Below are 27435 nucleotides of genomic sequence, written 5' to 3' on the forward strand. Positions count from 1 at the left end.
ATGCACCCTGGCAGCATTGAGTGAGCAGGTTGGGCCTGTAGCTGGGTCTGGACTCCAGGAGGACACTCTTGCTGCGGGACAAGGAGACAGGCAGAAAATGAGCCCAGGGCAGCCTACCTGCAGCTGGCTTCACTCCTACTCCTTCTCTGCTCGCAACACGTCAGCCGCCAGCTCTTTGATGTGCTCCCAGGCCCGCTGCACATGGGCAGATTCCACAGTGCGAGAGCAGATGGCAAAGCGCAGGACAAACTTGTCCCTGAGGTGACATGGAACCAAGTGGATTTTTTTGGCACTGTTTATTCTTTGCAGAAGAGCTTCATTCACTTTGTTGGAACCCTGGAGGGATTGAAAGAGAGGAACTGTGCTCAGGTCTCTGAGGACTCAAAAATCAACTGGTCATGTAGGAAGGCCAGTGCTTGGCAACCCTGCCATATATCAGGAAGAAGCCGACTAACCATCCCCCTTGCATTTACGATGTTACAAAATTCAACAAAATAATAGTAACGCACCCTAAAAGACTGCATGCATCTTCTCCCCACAGACAATTTCTCCATATTCTAATGTGCCATCAAAAGATGACCCTTCCATGGTCTAAGGTTTTTTAAGGAAAATAAAGATCCCTAGATATGTCATCTACAAATGTATGAGCTTAAACAGCAGAAATGGGGTTTCTGATGGCACCAGGGGAGGAGTCTCTAAATTCCCACGGAAACATAGAAGAGTCTCAGCAACCTAGAAAATGAAGCATAATGGTCGAGCTAGTGCTAGAATCTGGGAAGAATGTCCATGAACCACAGGACCGAGCAACCATTGGTGCATCTCCAGATGAGCAGAGCCCACCAGCCTGGGGTAGGGGCAGAGGCCCCACCCCTCCCACTACACTAGAGATGGAAGCCTGGTATCAATCAGCCAATGGGAAGCCCTTGCTGTCCCGCCTGGGCCCTGCTTCCACAGCAGCCAGTCTCCTGACACTTCACCTCCACCTCCCTTTGCTCCTCTGTCCTTCTTCTGATTGCAGGCAGTGACTCCATGTCTTCTAAGCCATGGAGTCTTAAATAGAAGGAACTGAATGTGGGACACTGCATCCTAGTCACCCGAACCTCGCAGGACTGCAGTTCATGGCCCTGTCTTCAGAGTGGAGAAGCAGGGAGGACGAGTAGGAAGGGGAGAGTTCTATCCACCGCACAGAACCACCTCAGATGAGCACCTGCTGGATGCTGGCACCTGGCACAGAGCTGCGCAAATACCCTGGCCTCTAGCTATGGGCCTGAGCGCCCTGCTCCTGTTGTGCCCAGGTAGACAGTGATGGGTCAGAGGAAATTTGGAAACCGTGGGTGAACACCAGGTCTGCGTGAATCCGGATGAGGATTCAAGGATGAAGATAGAGAAAAAAAGAAATGATGGTACCAAGGGAATGGAATGTTACCAAAAAGACTCAGCATGAGAGCAAACATCTGCAAAGTATAGAGCACAGAAAATAGGAAGCAAATTATTTAGGAAAACTGTGCTTGTCATTTTCAAACAGACTGGATAGGGCAGTACTTCCATGAAATAGAGGCAAGAAGCCTAGCAGAGGTGGGACAATGACAACGAACAAAGTAGGCTGAGTGCACACAGATGAAGACCAAGCAAGTACTGGCTGCAATGAGGATGGAGGGAGAGGGACCATGATGCCATAGCAACATCACATCTGCTTTAGTAAAGAGCCACATGATGCACTGAAGCATTCAGCATGAGGGGGCCTGAAATTCAGATTGAAGAGGATTAGACCAGGAGAGAGTGAGGCCAAGATGGCAGACGTGGAGGCAGAAAAGTGAGCCACAGTGTTTGACTCATGTGCCTCCTCCAGAAACTGGATTTTCAGACTGGAGGCACAAGCAAAGTTTTACAAAAGGAAACATTTGTCAGCTGAAAAATTCCCTGGGCTTCCTGCACGAGAGGCCTCACTATATGGCATGAGAGAAGAATGGACAGAAACCAGTACACAGATGGGTTTGGTGGCCTCTATAAATTATGCAAATAAAATAAAAGCCATAACCTTGACAACATTACGCTAAGTGAAAGAAGACAGTCATAAAAGGCAATATGTTGTATGATTTCATTATAATATGTTGTATGATTTCATTATACAAATGTCCAGAATAGACAAACCTACAGAAACAGAAAACAGTCCTAAGGACGGGGAATATGGCATGACTGGGTGTGGGGTTTCTTTTCAGAGGATGAAAATGTTCTAGAATTAGATTGTGGTGATGGCTGCACAATTCTGTAGATATACTAAAAATATTCAAATGTAGCTTTTTTTTTTTTTTTTTTTTTTGAGATGGAGTCTTGCTCTGTTGCCCGGGCTGGAGCACAGTAGCACAATCTCGGCTTACTGTAACCTCTGCCTCCCAGGTTTAAGTGATTCTCCTGCCTCAGGCTCCCAAGTAGCTGGGATTACAGGTGTGTGCCACCACTCCTGACTAATTTTTGTATTTGTAGTAGAGATGAGGTTTCACCATGTTGGTCAGGCTGTTCTCGAACTCTTGACCTCAAGTGATCTGGCCTCCTTGGTCTCCCAAAGTGCTGGGATTACAGGCGTGAGCCACCACGCCTGGCCCAAATGTAAACTTTAAATGAACACAGTGAATTATATCTCAATAGAACTGTTAATAGAATATAAAAGTCCTAGAAGAAAACTGTCAGCAAAAATAAGAATGAAAACAACAGCTTGATAGCAGATGAGTCTAATAAGTACGATGCCAACACCAAGGTTGGTTGACTGGACACATCCTGGACATGGATGGACTGAGGCTTCTCCCACAAACACCCAGAGTGTGTCTTGCCCTCTTGGTCCTCTGTGCATCTCCCAGGTCTCATCACTTGTGCTCTTCCAACAGCTCAAGTCTCCTCTCCTGCTCTACTACCTGCAGGGTTTCCCATGGCTACAGCTCCTCCTTGCCTCAGAGCTCCAAGTCAGGTGAGGCAAAAGGACATGGTAGGTGGAGTGGCAGTGCCACACTCTGACTGGCAGCCCCTTGAAAATGACACTGACCCCAACCTGCTCCTTCTCCTGAGTGTCTTTAATTTGAAAAAGGAAGCCTCCTGGAAAGGCTTGAAATGATTGTGAATTAAAAGCTACCTCGGTAGGCACAGTGGCTCACGCCTGTAATCCCAGCACTTTGAGAGGCCGAGATGGGCGGATCACGACGTCAGAGTTTGAGACCAGCCTGACCAACATAGTGAAACCCCATCTCTATTAAAAATACAAAACCTCACCTCTGGGGACAGCGCACAGCTGAAGACCAACAGGGGAAGCAGCGGGGTCCTGTGCAGACGCGAACGACTCTGTCTGACAGCTTTGGGGAGAGCCATGGATCTCCCAACGTGGAGGTTGAGATCTGAGAACGGACAGCCTGCCTGCTCAGGTGGGTCCCTGACCCCTGAGTAGCCTAGCTGGGAGACATCCCCCACTAGGGGCAGTCTGACGCCCCACACCTCAGAGGGTGGAGTACACCCCTGAAAGGAAGCTTCCAAAGGAAGAATCAGACAGGTACACTCGCTGTTCAGCAATATTCTATCTTCGGCAACCTCTGCTGCTGATACCCAGGCAAACAGGGTCTGGAGTGGACCTCAAGCAATCTCCAACAGACCTATAGCTGAGGGTCCTGACTGTCAGAAGGAAAACTATCAAACAGGAAAGACACCTATACCAAAACCCCATCAGTACGTCACCATCATCAAAGACCAAGACAAATAAAACCACAAGATGGGGAAAAAGCAGGGCAGAAAAGCTGGAAATTCAAAAAATAAGAGCGCATCTCCCCCTGCAAAGGAGCGCAGCCCATCGCCAGCAACGGATCAAAGCTGGTCAGAGAATGACTTTGATGAGATGAGAGGAAGGCTTCAGTCCATCAAACTTCTCAGAGCTAAAGGAGGAATTACGTACCCAGCGCAAAGAAACTAAAAATCTTGAAAAAAGAGTGGAAGAATTGACAGCTAGACTAATTATGCAGAGAAGGTCATAAACGAAATGACAGAGATGAAAACCATGACACGAGAAATACGTGACAAATGCACAAGCTTCAGTAACCGACTCGATCAACTGGAAGAAAGAGTATCAGCGATTGAGGATCAAATGAATGAAATGAAGCGAGAAGAGAAACCAAAAGAAGAGAAGAAAAAGAAATGAACAAAGCCTGCAAGAAGTATGGGATTATGTAAAAAGACCAAATCTACGACTGATTGGGGTGCCTGAAAGTGAGGGGGAAAATGGAACCAAGTTGGAAAACACTCTTCAGGATATCATCCAGGAGAACTTCCCCAACCTAGTAGGGCAGGTCAACATTCAAATTCAGGAAATACAGAGAATGCCACAAAGATACTGCTCCAGAAGAGCAACTCCAAGACACATAATTGCCGGATTCACCAAAGTTGAAATGAAGGAAAAAATCGTAAGGGCAGCCAGAGAGAAAGGTCGGGTTACCCACAAGGGAAGCCCATCAGACTAACAGCAGATCTCTCGGCAGAAACTCTACAAGCCAGAAGAGAGTGGGGGCCAATATTCAACGTTCTTAAAGAAAAGAATTTTAAACCCAGAATTTCATATCCAGCCAAACTAAGTTTCATCAGTGAAGGAGAAATAAAATCCTTTACAGATAAGCAAATGCTTAGAGATTTTGTCACCACCAGGCCTGCCTTACAAGAGACCCTGAAGGAAGCCCTAAACATGGAAAGGAACAACCGGTACCAGCCATTGCAAAAACATGCCAAAATGTAAAGACCATCAGGCTAGGAAGAAACTGCATCAACTAAAGCAAAATAACCAGTTAATATCATAATGACAGGATCAAGTTCACACATAACAATATTAACCTTAAATGTCAATGGACTAAATGCTCCAATTAAAACACAGACTGGCAAACTGGATAAAGAGTCAAGACCCATCAGTCTGCTGTGTTCAGGAGACCCATCTCACATGCAGAGACATACATAGGCTCAAAATAAAGGGATGGAGGAAGATCTACCAAGCAAATGGAGAACAAAAAAAAGCAGGGGTTGCAATCCTAGTCTCTGATAAAACAGACTTTAAACCATCAAAGATCAAAAGAGACAAAGAAGGCCATTACATAATGGTAAAGGGATCAATTCACAGGAAGAGCTAACTATCCTAAATATATATGCACCCAATACAGGAGCACCCAGATTCATAAAGCAAGTCCTTAGAGACTTACAAAGAGACTTAGACTCCCATACAATAATAATGGGAGACTTCAACACTCCACTGTCAACATTAGACAGATCAACGAGACAGAAAGTTAACAAGGATATCCAGGAATTGAACTCATCTCTGCACCAAGCGGACCTAATAGACATCTATAGAACTCTCCACCCCAAATCAACAGAATATACATTCTTCTCAGCACCACATCGCACTTATTCCAAAATTGACCACATAATTGGAAGTAAAACACTCCTCAGCAAATGTACAAGAACAGAAATTATAACAAACTGTCTCTCAGACCACAGTGCAATCAAACTAGAACTCAGGACTAAGAAACTCAATCAAAACCGCTCAAATACATGGAAACTGAACAACCTGCTCCTGAATGACTATTGGGTACATAACGAAATGAAAGCAGAAATAAAGATGATCTTTGAAAGCAATGAGAACAAAGATACAACATACCAGAATCTCTGGGACACATTTAAGCAGTGTGTAGAGGGAAATTATAGCACTAAATGCCCACAAGAGAAAGCTGGAAAGATCTTAATTGACACTCTAACATCACAATTAAAAGAACTAGAGAGGCAAGAGCAAACACATTCAAAGCTAGCAGAAGGCAAGAAATAACTAAGATCAGAGCAGAACTGAAGGAGATAGAGACACAAAAAACCCTCCAAAATCAATGAATCCAGGAGTTGGTTTTTTGAAAAGATCAACAAAATTGACAGACCGCTAGCAAGACTAATAAAGAAGAAAAGAGAGAGGAATCAAATAGACGCAATAAAAAATGATAAAGGGGATATCACCACCAACCCACAGAAATACAAACACCATCAGAGAATACTATAAACCCTCTACAACAAATCAACTAGAAAATCCAGAAGAAATGGATAATTTCCTGGACACTTACACTCTCCCAAGACTAAACCAGGAAGAAGTTGAATCCTGAATAGACCAATAGCAGGCTCTGAAATTGAGGCAACAATTAATAGCCTACCCACCAAAAAAAGTCCAGGACCGGATGGATTCACAGCTGAATTCTACCAGAGGTACAAGGAGGAGCTGGTACCATTCCTTCTGAAACTATTCCAATCAATAGAAAAAGAGGGAATCCTCCCTAACTCATTTTATGAGGCCAACATCATCCTGATACCAAAGCCTGGCAGAGACACAACAAAAAAAGAGAATTTTAGACCAATATCCCTGATGAACATCGATGCAAAATTCTCAATAAAATACTGGCAAACCGGATTCAGCAGCACACATCAAAAAGCTTATCCACCATGATCAAGTGGGCTTCATCCCTGGATGCAAGGCTGGTCAACATTCGCAAATCAATAAACGTAATCCAGCATATAAACAGACCAAAGACAAGAACCACATGATTATCTCAATAGATGCAGAAAAGGCTTTTGACAAAATTCAACAGCCCTTCATGCTAAAACGCTCAAGAAATTCGGTATTGATGGAACGTACCTCAAAATAATAAGAGCTATTTATGACAAACCCACAGCTAATATCATACTGAATGGGCAAAAACTGGAAAAATTCCTTTGAAAACTGGCACAAGACAGGGATGCCCTCTCTCACCACTCCTATTCAACATAGTGTTGGAAGTTCTGGCTAGGGCAATCAGGCAAGAGAAAGAAATCAAGGGTATCCAGTTAGGAAAAGAAGAAGTCAAATTGTCCCTGTTTGCAGATGACATGATTGTATATTTAGAAAACCCCATCGTCTCAGCCCAAAATCTCCTTAAGCTGATAAGCAACTTCAGCAAAGTCTCAGGATACAAAATTAATGTGCAAAAATCACAAGCATTCTTATACACCAGTAACAGACAACAGAGAGCCAAATCAGGAATGAACTTCCATTCACAATTGCTTCAAAGAGAATAAATACCTAGGAATCCAACTTACAAGGGATGTAAAGGACCTCTTCAAGGAAACTACAAACCACTGCTCAGTGAAATCAAAGAGGACACAAACAAATGGAAGAACATACCATGCTCATGGATAGGAAGAATCAATATCGTGAAAATGGCCATACTGCCCAAGGTGATTTATAGATTCAATGCCATCCCCATCAAGCTACCAATGACTTTCTTCACAGAATTGGAAAAATGGCTTTAAAGTTCATATGGAACCAAAAGAGCCCGCATTGCCAAGACAATCCTAAGTCAAAAGGACAAAGCTGGAGGCGTCACGCTACCTGACTTCAAACTATACTACAAGGCTACAGTAACCAAAACAGCATGGTACTGGTACCCAAAGAGATATAGACCAATGGAACAGAACAGAGTCCTCAGAAATAATACCACACATCTACAGCCATCTGATCTTTGACAACTGAGAGAAACAAGAAATGGGGAAAGGATTCCCTATTCAATAAATGGTGCTGGGAAAATTGGCTAGCCATAAGTAGAAAGCTGAAACTGGATCCTTTCCTTACCCTTATATACGAAGATTAATCCAAGATGGATTAGAGACTTAAATTTAGACCTAATACCATAAAACCCTAGAAGAAATCTAGGTAGTACCATTCAGGACATAGGCATGGGCAAGGACTTCATGTCTAAAACACCAAAAGCAATGGCAGCAAAAGCCAAAATTGACAAATGGGATCTAATTAAACTAAAGAGCTTCTGCACAGCAAAAGAAACTACCATCAGAGTGAACAGGCAACCTACAGAATGGGAGAAAATTTTTGCAACCTACTCATCTGACAAAGGGCTAATATCCAGAATCTACAAAGAACTCAAACAAATATACAAGAAAAAAACAACCCCATCAAAAAGTGGGAAAGGATATGAACAGACATTTCTCAAAAAGACATTCATACAGCCATAGACACATGAAAAAATGCTCATCATCACTGGCCATCAGAGAAATGCAAATCAAAACCACAATGAGATACCATCTCACACCAGTTAGAATGGCAATCATTAAGAAGTCAGGAAACAACAGGTGTTGGAGAGGATGTGGAGAAATAGGAACACTTTTACACTGTTGGTGGGATTGTAAACTAGTTCAACCATTATGGAAAACAGTATGGCAATTCCTCAAGGATCTAGAACTAAAGTACCATATGACCCAGCCATCCCACTACTGGGTATATACCCAAAGGATCATAAATTATTCTACTACAAAGACACATGCACACGTATGTTTATTGTGGCACTATTCACAATAGCAAAGACTTGGAATCAACCCAAATGTCCATCTGTGACAGACTGGATTAAGAAAATGTGGCACATATACACCATGGAATACTATGCAGCCATCAAAAAGGATGAGTTGCGTCCTTTGTAGGGACATGGATGCAGCTGGAAACCATCATTCTTAGCAAACTATCACAAGAACAGAAACCAAACACTGCATGTTCTCACTCATAGGTGGGAACTGAACAATGAGATCACTTGGACTCGGGAAGGGGAACATCACATACTGGGGCCTATCATGGGGAGGGGGGAGGAGGGAGGGATTGCATTGGGGAGTTATACATGATATAAATGATGAATTGATGGGTGCTGACGAGTTGATGGGTGCAGCACACCAACATGACATAAGTATACATATGTAACAAACCTGCACGTTATGCACATGTACCCTAGAACTTAAAGTATAATAAAAAAAAAAATACAAATAAAAAATATATATATATTAAAAAAAAATCTCTTATGGAAACATCAAGAAAAGTTCCCTGGGGAAAACAGCTATAGTCTAGAAAGACTAATGCAAAATACACTTATTTCTGTAACATATGGCATACATATAGTTAAATGTATAAACCTATATGTAATATATAAATGAAATATATAGAAAAGTGAAATATATCTATAAAAAAATATAAAACTTAGCTGGGTGTGGTGGTGCACACCTGTAATCCCAGCTACTCAAGAGGCTGAGGCAGGAGAATCACTTGAACCTGGGAGGCGGAGGTTGCAGTGAGCCAAGATCGTGCCACTGCACTCCAGCCTGGGCAACAGAGTATGAGACTCTGACTCAAAAAAAAAAAAAAAAAAACTCATAAAACAAACAGACAGAGGATTACGTCTCACCTGGCTCTGTGCACACAAGGGAGATTACCAAGGGGCATGTGTGCAGTGCATCTTAGAGCCTTTTTGAAAAGTGTCTCATGATTCTCAGCAAAGATGGCTTATGCCCTAACCTGTGTGGGCCAGCCTGCCCTCACCTGGTGAACATCGGGTGAGCAAAATAACAGCACGCCACAGCACCGTGTCAAACAGACTCCTGTGTGGGCATCTTGTAAAGGTACGCAGCCAGCAGCTCTGGGATGGGGCCCAAGACTGACTTTCCTAAGGAGCTCCCAGGCAATGCTGATGATGCTGATGCTATTGATCCACAGAAGATGCTCAGATTAGTGAAGCTATGGACAGGCCACTGTTCTCCAGGGAGGGCCAGTGGCAGAGGTGTGGGATGGAGCCTTGGGGATGGAAAAATGGTAAGGATTCTGGGACCAATAAGCTGTGTAAGTGAGAAGTCTCAGGGCAGGCTTGAGGAAGCGGGAACAGCCCCCATGCGTGGACGCAAGGCTGTGCAGCGTCGGGCAGGCTGGGCTGGTGGACTGAAGAACACAGGCTTTGCTCTCCCATCTCTGGAGAGCCAGGGCCAGTTTTTGAGCATGGAGGTAATGAATGACACTTTCCCCTCTGTCACATTCACAGAAAATGAAGAATGGAATAGATGTAGACAAACCTTCAGCCGAAAGCAGACAAGCCCCAGAGTGACTTCCGCACAGATTTCAAAGCGGGGATCCTGGAGCACCAGTGACTCAAACTCATGGGACAGCTGGACGTGCTTGAAAGAGGAAAGGGAAAATCTGTTTCTCTCATGGCCACTTAATTCAGAACTTAACTACCTAGAAAACCTTATTAGACTGCACATGTATAATTCATGTAGATGCTCTTGGCAATTTTCCTCAAGTGCTTGTACCGTTCACTGACCAGCTGTTCCCAGGCAGGCTAAGAAACTCATTCCCTGCATTAGCAAAGGTCTAGTGTCTTCAGAACACCAATTGTCATTTTCTTCTGTTCATGGGACTATTTTTATTCCACCCAAACTGTCTTTTATAATGTTAGAATAAACACCGCGAGGAGGTGTTTGAGCATTCTGGAAGAGACAATGGCTAACGCCCATCGAGTTGCTCCTCTGTGTTTCTGGTGCCAGCGCTCACCACTGCGGCATCTTCAGGACAACCCACAACACAGAGGATATCATGATTATCCCCATTTTGCAGATAAGAAAACAGGATGGGAGAGGGCGAGGGACATGCCCAAGGTGCACCTGGAGGCCTTGGCTGAGCTGGGGTTCTACGGCAGCCTGATGGAGCTACAGCTCTGTGGCTGCCACAGCTGTTGCTCCTCCTTGGCATTTGCCATCTAGAGCTGGGCATCCTGTCCACTCTGTCACATTCAGAATCGGCCTTCCTTTCATTGAATACACTGACCTTATTTCACTTCCAGATAGTTATAGAACTCAGAAGCTATTCAGATAGTATGTGATCCTAGGAGAAGGAGCCCTCCGTGGCGTAGGCCCGTGCCTTGCTCATTCTAAGCCCGCGTATACAGCAGGGCCCCCACGTTGCAAGTGCTGGCAGTGGGTGGCTGGGACCAAAACACCTGTCATACGAGCGGTTCCTCATCAAGCCACCAGAGGGCGCCAAAGACCTCGGCCCCATGGGCGATCCCGAAACCCGTTTCCCGCCCAGGGAGACAGGCTTTGAGCATCGCTGGACTCTGCTCCTAAGGCAGGATTGGGTCCCCTTTCAGAAAGAAGTGGGGTGTGTTTTAAACAGGAGCCAGCATGATCATAACTAGTTGTCCTTGAGCTTAAAGATGTCATCACTGGGGAGAGATAAATCCCTGATTTTTTGGCTTTCTGTCCCCCCAAAAACTGAATTCGTCTCAAATGGGGAGAGGGGCATTTCCTACCCATGAATTCATATACATACTCCTTTCCCAGTTCTCGCCCCCAAACAGATCCTCATAGTGCTCGGCAGCTCCTGGAACTGTCCTCACCGAAGCTTTGGGAATAGACGGTTCATGGCACATCCTAGGCATTCTACAAAGCTTGCAAATGGATGTGTTTTTATACGCTGTGCCACAGAGGATGCGGCTGGGGACACCTGCCCCTGCACAGCTGGTTGTGAAGTGGCAACAGGACTTAAAATGGAGGACTGTCACCATCACTAAGGCTGAATATCACAGGTGTGCTTGTTCCCATGAAGCCTGGGGACCTCTGTCCATCAAGATGAGGCCACAGCTTAGGAAGGACACCAGGATCAGAGGGATCCAGCAGAACAGCAGCAGACCTTCTGCAGCTGGCTAAATGGGTGGCTCTAGGCAGGTCCGGGCTCGTATTCAAGACTCAGTTTCCTCTTTTTTTTTTTTTTTTTTTGAGACAGAGTCTTGCCCTGTTGTCCAGGCTTTGGCGCAGTGGTGCGATCTGTGCCCACTGCAACCTCTGCCTCCCGGGTTCAAGCGATTCTCCTGCTTCAGCCTCCCAAATAGCTGGGATTACAGGTGCCTGCCACCATGCCCAGCTAATTTTTTGTAATTTTTTAAAATAGAGACAGGGTTTCACTATGTTGACCAGGCTGGTCTTGAACTCGTGACTTCATGATCCCCCCGCCTTAGCCTCCCAAAGTGCTGGGATTACACACGTGAGCCACCACGTCCAGCCGATTGTTGTTTTGGTTTTTTTTGTTTGTTTGTTTTGTTTTTTTAAAGCAAGAGAGTGGGGCTTGTAGCTGATGAGTGGTTCTCAAATTTTAGTGCATAGAGAAGGTGTCTGGTTTGCTTGTTAAAACAGAGGTTGCTGGGCCCCACCGTAGGCCGGCACTGCTGGTCTGGAAGCACGTCTGAGAACCACTGGTCTAGGGAATATCTATCTTATTCTGGCAATCTAGGGGAGAAAAACACGTTCATTATGTTGTCATGATTGTCATTGCTCAATGAACTTCATTCTTGGCTAGATGTGGCTAAAGCACAACCTATGTGGTATTTCTACTGTGACCATCTTCCTGGACCTGATAACCAGCAATCTGTATGAAAGTAACTTAACAGATCTTATAAATACCCTCATCTCAACAACCCAAACTACAGTTTGATTCTCTTGCCGTGTATTTGCTTATTACAACATTTGAAGGCCGGGCGCAGTGACTCACACCTGTCAATCCCAGCACTTTGAGAGGCCGAGGCGGGTGGATCACCAGAAGTCAGGAGTTCGAGATCAGCCTGACCAACATGGTGAAACTCAATCTCTACTTAAAATACAAAATTAGCTGGACATGATGGTGCATGCCTGTAATCCTAGCTACTCAGGAGACTGAGGCAGGAGATTCGCTTGACCCCAGGAGGCAGAGGTTGCAGTGAGCTGAGATCTCACCATTGAACTAACTCCAGAGTGAAACTCTGTCCCAAAAAAAAAAAAAAAAAATGAATTTATTTCTAAAGTCCCAAAAGATCTCTGCAATTTTACCCAGATAAATAATAAAAACAAGGTCACCTTGCGGATATAAGCCTGCAGTCCTTTGACTCCATACATCCTAAATACAAACCACATTTTCAAAGAGCGAAATCTTCGGCCCAGTGGTATCTGCCAGTGCTGAAATGAAACGTGAAACGGACCATCAGTGAGGAAGATATTAAAAGCAGGCTTCCTTTTTGGCTCACTGGCTCACCTGTTTCTCTTGGAGGCAGCCGATTCCCAGGAGGCCACCCTGCTCCCACTGCCATGGCCCATCTTGGATAGCAGGGCCCTCCATGATGTGGGCAGAGGCTTTCTTTGAAAATCTCCAAGAGAGAGGAACACAGACAGGGACTGTTGACCTGGGAGCCAGCTATGTTCACTGTTTTCATTCAACAGATGTTTGGGGTGTGCACAGTAGGGCCAGACCCTGGGCTGGGCCCTGGGGTTCCGTGGTGAGCAAACAGGGAAGACATGGCCCTGCCCCCAGCGAGCTCACCATCCAGTGGGGATAAGGGCGTGATTTTCATTGATGTCCTTGCCTAGGAAGGAGGGAGCCAGAACCCACTCTTATCTGCCACTTCTGCCCTGGATGTTCTGGCACTGTTTTCTAGAGCAATACTGGTTCCCTTTTGGTCCCACTGATCACCATGGAGTGACCCCAAGATCCCTCACCAGAAGACACAATGTGTGTCTCCATGCTGGGCTCCAGAAGCTTTCCCTGTCCTTCCTCTGGTTTTACCAGACCCAGGCAGCTGACTGACCCCCACACTCTCTGAGGGATGGAGATGTGGTGAAGTGAGCAGGGAAGGACTGGGATGAGGAGGCTGCTGGGAAATGACCATAGCAGCGCTGCGTGGTCATCTTAACAGTCACATTCTATTTCAGCTATAAAGGAGATGCTGAGGAGAGCTGAGCCAGCTCCCTGCTGGGCCTGGGTGACACAGTGCAGCCAGGTGCGACTCTGGAGCTCGGCTGGGCCATCTGCCCGGTGGAACTGCTTAGCAGGAGTCCTGAGTCCCGCACTGCTCCCCAGAAGGAGGGCTCACAGGTGGTTTTTAAAGTGTGGGTGAAGGCCGGATGTGGTGGCTCATACCTGTAACCCCAGCACTTTGGGAGGCCAAGGCTGGTGGAACCCCTGAGGTCAGGAGTTTGAGACCAGCCTGACCAACGTGGTGAAACCCCCCTCTACTAAAAATACAAAAATTAGCCTGGTGTGGTGGCACATGCCTGTAATCCCATCTGCTTGGGATGCTGAGGCAGAACCCGGGAGGTGGAGGTTGCAGTGAGCCAAGATGGCGCCATTGTACACCAGCCTGGGCAATAGAGTGAGACTCCATCTCTAAATAAATAAATAAATAAAATAAAGTGTGGGTGGAATGAAGGATGGCAGCTGCTTCGGAACACAAGAGAAGCAGCTCAAGGGCCCCGAGCCAGAGTTCTGCAGGAGCTTCTCAGGTCAAAAGGGAAACAGGGACCCAACCTCTGACTCAGGTATTCAGCATGGTTCCCCCCGGTTGTATGCCAAGCCCTGCTCGGTGTGTTGACACATTATCTCCTTTGAGCTTCCTAGCAGCACTGTAAACAAGGGTTCGGATCCCTACTTTCTTAGAGCGATGGAGAGTGACTTGTTCAATGTCACCAAGCCAGCATGCGGCAGAGCCTGAGCTGAACCTGCACACACAGTTGTCTGCTAGTAAGCACTGTGTTTGCAAGCTGCTGGGCTGCTCAAGAACGAAGCTAACTTGTCTTTTGGGCAGTCTAAAAGAAGAATCCCTTATCCCACCACTAGCTGACTGACTGACTGACTAACAGTCAGTAAAGCATGCTTCCCTGCCATGGTTCAGCATGGGCGTTGCATTCCAAAATCATTCCTGGACCAGTCATCCTCCTACAAATTAAAATGCAATTTCAGTCTAACATTTGGAAGAATACCAAGGTAAACTTAATTTCTGTGGTCCTGGAGTGAAAATGCACACCATCTAATTGAATGCTCACTCAAATGTGGCTCCAAATGCTGTCATGTTCTCTCCAGAGACTGAGTTCAATGCACTGGCCCCTCCCCCAATATGCTCCTGGGCGCCTGCGGTAGATGACTGTGACTCCTGTGTACCCAGCCTCACCTCCTGCCAGACTAAGTTCCCAGAGGAAAGGGACTGTGTCTCATTTGCCATTTTAGTTCCAGCCCCAAGCCCAGCACCCGGCCTGGCTCGGCGCGGCCAGCCCACATTTTATGGAATATTGTTGACGGACATACTTAAATAAATCAGGAATAAAACCCATTTTTCCCTCATTCATGGGTCATCTAAAAGGATTCTGCATGTAGAAACCAATTCATATTTGATGCTTCCCAAACATCAAATGAGCTATTTCCTGGTACTTTTTCCTCCACAACTGATCATTTTTAAACCCGTATTTTGTCCCACTTTTGACAAGCCATCAACCTCTTCCAGAAGATGCAGTTTCCTCATTCAAACAGCCTGGAGGGCTGTGTGGCTCTGTGGCTTGTGACCTGGGTCCACGGTCCTGTCTTTCAATAGGTTCAGCAAACTTTTTAACTTTTCCGAACCTCTGTCTCCTCACCTGTGAAATAGGCACAATGACGCCCACTTTGCCCAGGACCTCACAAACTGGAGGCAAATAGTGCTGTCTTACATCTTCAGTGTGCCGTTCACCATCAGAAAGAACACAGAGCTCTCTTGCCATACCTCGCGTCCTGAACAGCCTCCTCCTGGGACTAACACTCCGTCCTCGTGCCCTCATCCACTGACAAGGGGCAGAACTACCAGGGCCTGCTCGTTCTTTTAACCCCACACTTCCTCACTGGCCTGGCAGGCAGCCCACTGTCCAGGGGTCTTCTCCCCAGCCTGATGGCTGTGACAGCCTTAGGTTTGGGTTTCCAGCCTCTTTGAACAACATGAGAATGTCTATGATATTCCTTCCCATTCCCTGCTGAGCCCAGCAAAGCAAATGCTCTGGGGACATTTGTCTGGAATTCACATTCAAGGTGGGAATCATAGAGGAGCCTGAGAGGTGCATGTGAGCACAGAGAGGGAAAGAGGTCACTGCACTGTAGTAAAATAGCAGCAAAGAGAAGATGCCAGGACATATGGCTAGGGACATCCCTGGGTTGTGGCAGACGGAGAGGGTTCAGTGAGAGGCAGTGACACTTGTGCCTGCACCCAAGGGATAGAAAGAGCAAAGCTGGGCTGAGAGGTGCCCTGGGGGCTCTGCACACCAGGGGCCCCGAGGCTGCTCCCACACTCACACTCAGCCAACTTGTGTTTCCCCAGTGGCTACCCGGGGCTGTCCCCACATGGCCACTCCTGCTTCCTGGAGCTGATCTGCTGAGGCCTAACGCCTGTGCTTCGCATTTAGAAGCCCCTTGGCTCCAGAACAGCTTCCACCTTCTGCATTCCATCTTTCATAATGTTCGTGCGTATGTCCCCTCATCAGCCATGCAATATTGGCTGTGAACACATGATGTGCCCTCTCTGGCCCTCTCTAGGGACGCAGCAGCACAGAAGCCAATGACCCCAGAGGGCCTCCCAAGCCTGGTGGATGCCAGTGGGGCTGGGCTGCTGTGGTGCTTCCCACCTGCCTGGGTTCCTTTAGAAGCAACAGGCAGCCAAACAAGAGCTGTCCCCACATGGCTCCTGACTCATGCGCGGCCAGCTATAGTGCCAGGTACCTCAGCATCATTGCCTGCCACAAGCGGCAAGAAAAGAGCTGTCAGGCAGAGGACTAGCTAAGGACTTGGGGCATGTCCTCTTGGGCCACAAATGGGCAGCCTGGAGGATCTCAGGTGTATTTCAGAACACGCATCAGGGCCTGCGTGGTCTGCACCTCTGTCTCCCTCAGTGGCCTGGGAGTCCTGGAGGCGGCTCTGGGCCTCACTCACCTCTGAGTAGCTGCAAGAGCAGCTCATAGCTCCTGGTTGGAAAGGGAGTGCCAGTCAAGGGGCTGCCTTGAGATGGGGTGATAAGGATCCAGGTTTCATAGCAGGACCAATAGGGTGGGGAGTACAGGGGCTGCCCAAAGGATGCTTTGAAAGTAAGGCTGGAGCACAGGTTGCGGATGCTTGACCTTTCCTTAACTGAGGCCAATGCCTTTCATTAAGCTGATAGAGATAATTAGTAGAGATAACTAGTGGAAGTAACAGAAGGACAAATGCTTCCCAAAGAACACATGGCCCATCAAGGCGAGGTGAATGGTGGGCTCAAGTCTTCTAGGTTAGCAGTGGGGAAAGGGGCTGTGGCTTGAGGCGCTGAGGAGAGTGAGGCTCAGCACTAAAGACAGAAGGGGACAGAAAGACAGGGATCAGATTCTTTCCTCACCCCATTGAGGGTCAGGGACTGGTGGTGGAGGGAATAGGATGAAGAGCCTAGGGTTGGGGAGAAGGAGTGAGCCCTGAGGACCGGAAGGGTCCTGGCTGGAGCAGAAGAACAGGCTGGGGAAGCCTCAGGCAAGCCCTGCCATCTTTGTGGTCCTGCAGGCGGGTGCCAGTACAGATCTGTGATTCTTGGTGAACAGTAGAAACTGTCTGAGGAGATCATGTTCCCTGAGCTGCTAGATGCGGGCACAGCTGGGCTGGTTCTTGTCTTGGGCAACGTAACATAAGCCTGCATTGTTGGGGATGGTGTCCTAGGCCTTTGAAAGACAGCGCCAAATTTATTTAAAAGGACTTTGGTTCCTAGAGGACTTGTTAGTCAATATAGAGTTTTTAGCAAAGCCTGTGTTATTTTATGTGAACCAGAGATGGTGTCGTGCCTTTTTTTTTTCTAATGATATCTAAGCTGAGAAGGAGCAACATTAACAAATAATAAAATAAAAATCATGAAATATTCATGCCTGTTACCCCATTTTCAGTCTCATGCCGCAGGAAGCAGCTCATCCTCAGCAGAAAGTTGGATGTGCCAGATGCTCACTGCACAGTCATTTAGGAAAGCAACGGACCTTCCCAGGGAAGTAGTTAAATAACAGGGAAATAATTACACCACATAACATGGGATTCTGTGTAGACTTTCTGTACTGTGGAGGAGTGGAGAAGGTATTGCGATTTTAGTTTCAGTGACATGAGAACCAGCTGCAGTGTGGTCTGTGCAGCATGTGGCCCTCCCGCCACACGAAGTCTGAGAAAGGCCATGAACCATAGGAGGAGACAGAAACATAGGCCACGGCGGTATGAGGATACAGGTCAGGGTGAGCAAGTCCTCAAGTTATTTTTAATATTATTGCCATATTTTCCCTTCAATAATAACTTTCTAAAGGATAAGTCAGATTGTGAATGGGGATTTATATGAAAGTTTTAAATGCAATCATCCATGGATCTTCCCACTGTGCCCTTGTGTGCACACACCCTGGCCTTTCTCCCTGGGTGTGGAACTGGGTGGTCCCAGGCAAACTTTGCCAAAACCGTCCTGGGACCAGCCTTGATGGCTTGGGAAGGTTTACTGCTGCCCCGTCCCTCCTGGCTCACAGCTGTCACAGGAAGAAGGCAAGCTACACATGCCTTTGAGGGGTAGCCCCTGCTGGGTCATTATCACACCAGCTGCTGACAATGTTTGCTCCAATAGCACTTAGACACACACCTCTGTCGGGAAATGGCAGCCTCTGCTTTGATGGTGCCCACCACGCCTGACCAGAAAGAAGTGGACACAGGTCATCATCTTTTTTTTTTTTTCGAGACAGAGTTTCACTCTGTCATCCAGGCTGGAGTGCAGACGCGCGATCTCGGCTCACTGCAACTTCTGCCTCCTAGGTTCCAACGATTCTCCTGCCTCAGCCTCCGGGGTAGCTGGGATTACAGATGCCCGCCACCAGACCTGGCTAATTTTTTTATTTTTAGCACAGATGGGGTTTCACTATGTTGGCCAGGCTGGTCTCGAACTCCTGACCTCAGATGATCCGCCCACCTCAGCCTCCCAAAGTGCTGGGATTACAGGCATGAGCCACAGCGCCCAGCCACAGGTCATCTTTTGATAGCAGAAGACAGCCAGCTCAGTGGCCACACCTCTGCCTCCCCTGAGTTTCACCCTCCCCCTTGGGTTCTATTCTTTCAATAAGCCTCACAGCCACTGCCTTTGGTTCCAAATTCCTTTCCAGACTAACACTAGAACAACCTGGCATTTTCAAAGTATGCCTCATTCAACACTTTGGCAAATAAAAATGAGAGAGGACCAATGCATTTGAGACTAGGCTGCTGAGATGACTGGCCCCACCTGGGAGCTTTTTATGTTCCCTGACTCCTCACTCTCCCATTGCCGCCACCAGTGCAGCCCCAGGCACACAGCAGCAGCCCAGGGCAGAGGGGCCTTTTCCTTCCAGAGGAATGGGGGGGCACAGGCTCCTTCCCCCTCCCCAGGAGCAAAGTCCAGGGTCCAGGTTTCCCCCTCTTAACCTGAGACCTCTGACTGGGGGGCTCAGCAGAGCTGCCCGCCGCCTGACAGGACCCCCCAATGTGTCAGTTAGGACCCCGTTGGAAGTTGCCCATCAGTGCGTGCTTGTCATGAGAGTGGGGAGGAGACCCGTGACAGCTCTGGAGGAGCCCCCAGCACTCCACTGGCTTTTAAGATTACAGTGGAATCTCCCACTTACCCGGTAGTCAGTGATAAGCCCTGGAGAAAAAAAGAAAGAAAAAGAAAAAAGAAACCATTAGACAGGTTTGTTGATCACACGCTAATCCTTTTCATCCTCCAGGTAAATTTCTTGTGTCTTCAAAGTCAGAAATAAAACTACCCAAAGGCTGGGTCTGGGTGTTCTTTGTGGCACTTCCCAGGGTAACATATTCAAGGGGAGTCTCCCGAGAACAGGATGCCCAAAACACAAACTGGAAATGTTACACTCTCAATAGACCCGCATTAGTTTTGCTTTCTGCAGTTACATAGCATGAACATCTGAGGTTTCATCTAGTTCCCAGTAGAGAGTTAGCGTTCAGATCACGTAAATCGTTCATCATGCATTCATTCATGCATGAGAAGGTGAATTTGTGATATACGAAGTGATTAGAATATTTTTAAAAGAAGAGAATGAAACTCTTGGTGGGCTTATTCATCTCTGTATCCGCGGATCTTAGCAGATCTTAGTTCAGTATCTGTGACAGAGCAGATACTCAGTGAATACCTGTTGAGTCAGTGTTACTATCCTGGACTCAGTGGCTCCACATTGGTTATGAAAAATGGCTGATTTGCTTTTGAGCCTCCTCTCATGCCTAAAGCAGCAAATCCCAGGAGAAAGAACCCTGGATGCAGGCTAATAGACAGGAGTTTCTATTAATACAAGTGATGCTGTGCAAGGCGTCAGGTGAGGATTATGACAACATGCTGCGGTCCTGCTGCACAGATCGATGGAGAAAGGAGTCTCATGCTCTGGGAGTAGATCCACAAATGTGGGCTGGACCAGGCACATCAGTGTCCCCTACTTTCCCAGTCAACAGGGGCTGTGGCAGGACCATATAGCAGTCTACATTGCATTTACAAGAACATCTGAAGTCACTACTTGATGTCATTTCCTGACTGCCACCTGGCTGCCAGGAGAAAATAGTTATATTCTCCATTAGCATAAAAAACGGCAGTGCTGGGAGGAGATGCAGGACCTCCACCCCCTGTTTCATGAGTGACCCTGAGATGGAAGCCCAAAGTCACACAGCCTATCTCAACCCATAACCAGTACTCTCCTTTATGCCACACGGCCTCTCATTACTAAGGGAGCTTGTTAAACAAACATAACATTAGTAGCAGCATCTGACAATGACTCACAGAGACCACTGCAAATGAAACAAAGCACCCAACAGACTGCATGCAGGAAGCACTCAGGAAGAAATTGTCGAGGCTGGTGCAGTGGCTCACACCTGTAATCCCAGCACTTTGGGAGGCCAAGGCAGGCAAATCGCTTGAGCTCAGGTGTTCAAGACTAGCCTTGGCAATATGGTGAAATCCTATCTCTACCAAAAAAAAAAAAAAAATACAAAAAATTATCTGGGACTTGTGGTGTATGTCTGTGGTCCCAGCTGCTCAGGAGGCTGAGGTGGGAGGGTCACTTGAGCCTGGGAGGTGGAGGCTACAGTGAGCCAAGGTTGCACCACTGCACTCCAGCTTCGGTGACAGAGCCAAACCCTGTCTCAAAAAAAAAAAAAAAAAATGCCAAAGAACCAGATGATTGTCATGAATGAAAATGAGGGAATGCCCGACCTTTTTAGTTTCTATTACTGCACCATCTGATACGATAGCTACTAGCCACATGTGGCTGTTGACATTTAAATTTAAGTTAATTAAAACTAAAGGAAATTAAACTTTAGTTCTTCAACAGACAAGTCACATTTCAAGCACTCATTAGCCACATGCAGACTGGTGGCTGCCATATTGGGTGATGCAGAATTATAGAAGATTTCCGTCATTGCAGAAGCTTCTACAGGATGGAAAAACTGGAGGATTTCAGTAAAAAAATTCAGATACGGGGTCTAATTAGTGCAAGTTCCTATCTGCTTCTCCGTGAATCTGCTTCCTTATGAAGTGAAGAACTGGCCCAATTTAGAAGCGTCCTTGCACAATTCTTTATTGTTAACATAAAGAAATGACAAACCTCTTAGCCAGCAATTTCCTCTAACAATGGTTTTACCTGAACTGTGGACTACTTAATAGGTCTTAGGTGCCTCATAAGACGTAAAACTTCATGAGATACGTGTGGGAAGGGCAGCTTGTATATTGGTGATTGGTAAGTGGTGCAGAGTTAAAACAAAGCAAGCAATGCATTGAACAAGACTAGTAAGAAATACAGCAATATATTAGCAATGTTTGCATTTGAGTGGTGGGATTACAGGAATTTTCTGGCCCGGCATTGACTCTATTTTCCAAATGTATATCTTTAATAAGGAATACATCTTCAAAGCCTACATGACTGATGTAACCAGTTTACCCCCTCACCAGCGTTGTGACAATTTTCAGTTATCAAAAAACTTCTACTTATTTTGGTTCTAGTTCAATGCCTACCATTAATCGGCTAGATACACTGGCTCAAGTCAAATGAGATGACATAGGTGAAGTGCAAAAGCCAAGAATTGTGCATTCCCTGCTGTGGCCCTGGAGCAGCCTGTGTCCCCTGATGCCACTTGATAACTGCCCACTCATCTCCTCCCTGCTAGACGTTGCAGGTGAGTGCTGAGCCTCCTTGGCTGTCACCAGCACCAGGCACAGAGAGCAGGCCTACTGACCAAATGACTTAGGTGCACCTTGGTGTGCTGATCTGAGCCTTGGCTTCATCTTATTTTCTCTTCACTCACCAACTCTACTCAACCTCCTTCATTTACTTTGCCTCCTCATGGTACTGGTGGAAGGTGACGCAAAGCCTTTTTGTAAAGACATTATGGCCGTCATTATGCTAAAGATGTTTCCTTGTCTGCAGGAGGTATGGATGCCCATATTAAAATCCCATGGCTATGCCCACCTGCCCCTGCTCCTGCAATGAGCCCAGCAAGTTCTCAGTGCTTCTAGAGCAGGAGCCTGCCCCAGGGAGCCTCCCCAGGCCTCTTAACCCACCCACAGGGAAAGCACTGCAAGGGCAAATCCAGGAATGCACAGCACCCCAGCTCCTCTGTGGGAGCCTCCTTGGATATGGATGGTCTTCCCCTAATTCCCAGGGACCTCCAGGGCAGCTCTGAGGGGAACAAGACCAGAAACAGTCCACAGAAAGCAAGCTCACAGCTTACCTGAATCCTGATGGCTATGCTTCAGGTAAGTGGGGTCCAGTCTAAAGGCTCCCGTTAAGTCTGATCTCTTTTTCACCCTGGTTTTAGAGAACAAATGATAGGGCTGATAACCAAGCACCCTAGACTGGACCACCTCTCTCCTCCCCCCGCCTGCCTCAGCTCAGGCATCTGCTTCCGGCCCTGCCCTAAACACCACTCTGCCTTCATGGCCCTGTCTCTGCTCCAAGTACCTGGGAGTCTTAGAATAAAAAACAAAGATTTGGTCTTTGTTGCCGGTTCCTGGCACACAGCTCCTAAAACCCTTCAGATCTCCCAGTGATAAGAGTGTGTTTTGCACGTTAATAAGATAGCTGGGAGCTGGGGTCTCCTCGATGGCTTCCAATCTCCAGGGAGGGTAGGGGCTGGTGATGAGTTGGCCAGTGATTTAAGCAATCATCCCTGCTGAATGAAACTCCATTAAAAACTCCTAAGTGGCCGGGTTGGAGAGCTCTGGGTTGGTAAATGCTTCACGATGCTGGGATGGTGTCATACACAGAGAGGGTACGGAAGCCACGTGACCTACCACCCCACTTGTACTTTGTCCTGTGCATTTCTTCATTTGTACTCTTTATAACCTGTAAACCTAAGTAAAATGCTTTTTTGAATTCTGTGAGTTGTTCTAGTAAGTTACTGAACCTGGGGCAGGGGTTATGGGAACCCCCCTGACTTTGTAGCCATGGTGGACAGAACTGTGGGTAACCTGGAGACCCAACGCTGTGCCTGGCATCTGAAGTGGGGGCAGGCTGGTGGGACTGAGCTCTTAATCCTGTGGAGTCTGACGCTACCTCTAGGTAGTTACAGTCAGAATAGGAGTGAGTTTAGGATACCCAGCTGGTGTCTGCAGAGTTGGAGAATTAGTGTCAAGAGGGAAAACCACAGAGGTTAGCATTTGCTCCTCTCTCTTTCCAGGGACAGTACAGTGCCTGGCCTTGCTGTCATCAGTAAGTGTGTGTGGGGTGAAAATCCTGAGGGCTAATGAGTGAAAGGCCAGGATGCCCTGGGCTACAGACAGGGGTCCCCTTTCACCTGTCTGCACACAGAGCACTCACACTGGGAGTCATTCTGCAGAACTCAGACCCAAACTCTCACTGGACAGGCCTTTGAAGGGCCTGTGCTTTATGGTAATTGCCATTGCTCCGCTTCATTGGCAGTGTGGTGACACCATCACAAAGCAATTTTGTGGCAAATAAAGTATCCTAAGGGCAAACTAGAGAAGAAATGTTAATCTGACAGTAGCTTGGGCTTGAAAACAAATAAAATGTGAGAGTCTCTGAAAGAGAACCCAGTGAGCGTGAAATAGGATGCTGGGATGTGGCTTACCAAGGAAGTAAGAGAGAGGCTGGATTGATCTATAAAAGATCATTGAGCCTTTATTTTTTTTTAAGGTTAAAGACAGACAAAGTCAGTAGGAATAATAAGCTGTCTAGTGTATATTCTCTCTTTGACTTGTAGAAGAAAATTGATTGCACCTAATTTTGTGTGTGTGTGGGAATTTTCTTGCATCATAGGCATTTTATGGGAAGTCACTGGTTTGGGGAGGGGAGGCCCTTTGGGTCTCTCTGCATTAGAGAAAGCTCTGTGCCTAGCCTTAAAGAGAGAAGACCAAGAGGGATATGAATATCTATGGCTATCAGTAGAACTCTGCCCTTTGTCCACAAAGACCATTCTTCCCCTTCTCATTCTCAGCAGGGACCTTTCAGATGTTTTTTTAATTTAAAAAATGTTGCACTTATTAAAGCCATACAAGAGATGTAAAGAATAAATCACCACCCCTTGCTTATGCAGCAAAACTTAAATTATAAGTATTAATAAAAGTTAAATATCCCTGTCCCTCACCTGCTTCCTCTCCCTGTCCCACACAAGAGGCCTCAAGGCTGAAATTGGGTTCCTACTCTTATATAGTTCTACAAAATTTTCTCTTCAAATCCCTAAGCAATCTATATTATTTTGCACACTGCCAAACATACTGTAACATAAATTATCATAAATGTTATAATTCCATGTATGTTTCTATAGTTTGTTTTCTTACCCAAAAATAGACCTATGAGTTTATCATAAATGTTATAATTCCATGTATGTTTCTATAATTTGCTTTCTTACCCAAAAATAGACCTATGAGTTTCACATTCATTCATGCACAGAGCTCTTGCTCACTCATTTGTATGACCTCATGGGATTTTAGTGCAGGCACATATCCCAATCCATTCATTCTATCATTTCCCATTTATTGATAGACTACATTGCTGTGGACATGGGACCATCCCTGCGCATACTCCTGGAGCCCCTAGTGGCAGCGCCCGTCGGCCATGCATTTGCCAATGGACTAGCACAAGATGAGCTATGTTAAGGCTGGAAGAAAGCATCTATCTATGGCCCTACTCAAGAGCTCCAAATCAGTCTCCACAACAGTTGTGCCGTCTGTGAGCTCCTCTTCCACATCCTGGTCAACCTTTAGTATAAAGAGACTATTGTAAACAACATATAGTGTTTCACTGGGATTTCAATTTACATTTCTGATTACTAAGGAGGGTGAGTAACTTCACATTTATTAAACACATCTGTTTCCTCCTTGATAAAGACTTTTTATTCATTTTTCTGTTAGATTGCTTATTTTGTCATATTGGATTGCAACAATTCTGTAAATATTAGAAGCCCTAATTGGAATATGTGGGGTCTGTTTCTGGCTCTCTCTTCTAATCTGCTCTACCCATCTGTGCCCATGCTGGTGCTACATGAGTTCAGTCATGGTTGCTTTACACACACACATTGATATTTAAGGAGGCAACTTTCTCACTATATTTTTTTTCACAATTCTCTTGACCATTCTTGGCCCATATAAGTATTATGCCAGGATATTTATTAGAATTGTGCTGAGGTCTAATATCGAGTCTTCCTCTTCGTGAACATATCATTCTACTTAGTTAGGACTTCTTTAATGACTTCCAAAAAATTGTAGAATTTTCTCCATATAAATCTGAGCAGGTTTTGATATGTTTGTTCATAGTAAACTTATATCTTTTCTTGCTATTATAAAGAGTATTCCTTTTGTAAAAATTACACATACTGTTTAATGTAGATGTAAAAAAAATGCAACCTTAAAAATGTTAGTGTATGTAGACATCTTGTTGGGTTCTTTTATTAATAATACTTTGAGGATTCTCTTTTTATTGAGGTTACATCATCTGACAATGAGAGTTTTATGTCTTCCATTCTGATCCTTACACGTTTACTTCTTTATCTTTTTTGTTTTTTGTTTTTTGCTTTTTTTCACTATGGAGGTTAGGAAAGTCCAATGTCGGATAGAAGTGGAGATTATGGGAATATTCATATTTTTCTGATTTTAAAGGGAGTGCTTCTAATATTTCACCGTTAAGTATCGGTTCACTATGTTTTTTGGTAGTTACCTTTTATCAGATTAAGAAAGTTATCTGCTGTTACGATTTTACTAAGACATTTTGTCCTGAAATGTGATTGACTTTTATCTAATGCTTTTTCTGCATCTAATGTGATAACTTCTTTTCTCCTTCACTGTTAACATGGTGACTGGCACTTTAAAAATCTTCTACTATGAAACCATCCTGGCATATCCAGATTACACACAGTTTGGTCATGGTATACTATATTTTTAAAAATCACATTAGATTTTTTTATTTGCTGATGTTTCACTTAGAATTTTTACATTTAAGTTTGTGAGATTGTTTTATAGTTTTTCTGTCTCAGCTTCTCATCTGGTTTGAGAATCAAATTTAGACCGGCTTCATGATCTAAGAGGCAGTGTGGCCTCTTTGCTGTTCTCTGTGAATTATACTTATGATTGGACTGTAAGTTCCCTGCAGTTTAGGATACTCACTGTCTAAGAATTTGGGTATTTCTGTTGTAAGAAAATTTAACTATTGATATGTTGTATTAGCAATAATATTTTTCAGGTTTTCTATTTAGTCTTGAGCCAGTTTTGGTATCGTGTTTTGTTGCAGTTATTGTATATATGTGTTCATGGGCGATTCTTGGCTTGATGTTACTCATAATGCTCCCTTACTATTTTTGGAAATCTCTGAAGTATCTATAATTGTGCCATTGTATTTTCTACTAAAAGTTATCTGTGTCTTCTCTTTATTTTTGACCTATCTTTCCAGAGATTGTTTATGTAATTAGGCAGGCCAACTACCAACATCTGGCTTTATCAATCCTTTCTGCTGGGTCTTTTTTGTGTATTTTGTTACATTTCTTAATTCTTATTGTTTTCTTCCTTTTACTTTTTGGAGGTTTATTTTGTTGCTGCTTTCCAGCTTAATTTTGATACTTAGCTTACGATTTTCTGGCTTTCCTCTTTTCAATTAACGTCTGTTTTGTAGGTGCTGCTTTAGCTGTGTGTGGCAAGTTATATTGCATCTTTCTTTTCATTCAGTTCTCAGTATTTGCAGTTTCCCATTATACTTTATTCATTGGCCCATGTTTCTAATGGGCCCGTGGTAGTCGCCTCTTCCATATTTAGGTACTAAATTTGCATTTATTGGTAAGAGTTAATGATATTATAAAGAGAAAGAATTTTATGGAAACAGATGTGTATGTGTACTTGAGGACATACATGGGTGGGTGCGCACGCGCGCGCGCACACACACACACACACACACACACACACACACAGAAACATGCTTTTGTGGCACCAAAGTCACCTCACATGGTGACCTCACTTGCATGAGCCTCTTGGTGAGGAAAGTCTCTCTCAAACCAGACACAGTCCTAGGAGATCAGGAAAAGGACCCCCGTGTTGGGTTGAAAGCCTGGCTTCTTAAATTTTCTTATAAAAAAAATCTACAACACTACATAGTGCTCCCTGAATGAGCACTCACATGACCTCCTGGTCCCAATAACATCTATAAAAAATTCAAGATACTAAAGGGTTCCCAGACCTAAGTGCAAAGAATCCAAACAGATAAGTAGAAAACTATCCACTAAGACTTTTAAAACAAGTTCTAGAATCAAGTCTCAACAATTAC

At 45.5% G+C, this 27435-nt stretch overlaps 1 protein-coding gene across 4 annotated transcripts in view; it reads right to left on the minus strand.

Annotated features, from left to right (window-relative positions):
- The window catches only part of DDC (dopa decarboxylase), a 113194-nt gene that overhangs the window by 2711 nt on the left and 83048 nt on the right, over positions 1–27435 (minus strand). For all 4 annotated transcript variants that reach the window (XM_033194315.1, XM_033194316.1, XM_033194319.1 and 1 more), the window contains exons 10-14: positions 22400–22476; positions 19294–19313; positions 12736–12834; positions 9925–10026; positions 118–336 (exon numbers count right to left, since the gene is read on the minus strand). In XM_033194315.1, coding sequence (XP_033050206.1) covers positions 136–336; positions 9925–10026; positions 12736–12834; positions 19294–19313; positions 22400–22476 — 499 coding nt within the window. In that variant the 3' untranslated portion in view covers positions 118–135. The remainder of the gene's footprint in view (positions 1–117; positions 337–9924; positions 10027–12735; positions 12835–19293; positions 19314–22399; positions 22477–27435) is intronic.

Source organism: Trachypithecus francoisi, unplaced genomic scaffold (assembly GCF_009764315.1).
Source record: "Trachypithecus francoisi isolate TF-2019V2 unplaced genomic scaffold, Tfra_2.0 Lachesis_group4, whole genome shotgun sequence".
Lineage (NCBI taxonomy): Eukaryota > Metazoa > Chordata > Mammalia > Primates > Cercopithecidae > Trachypithecus > Trachypithecus francoisi.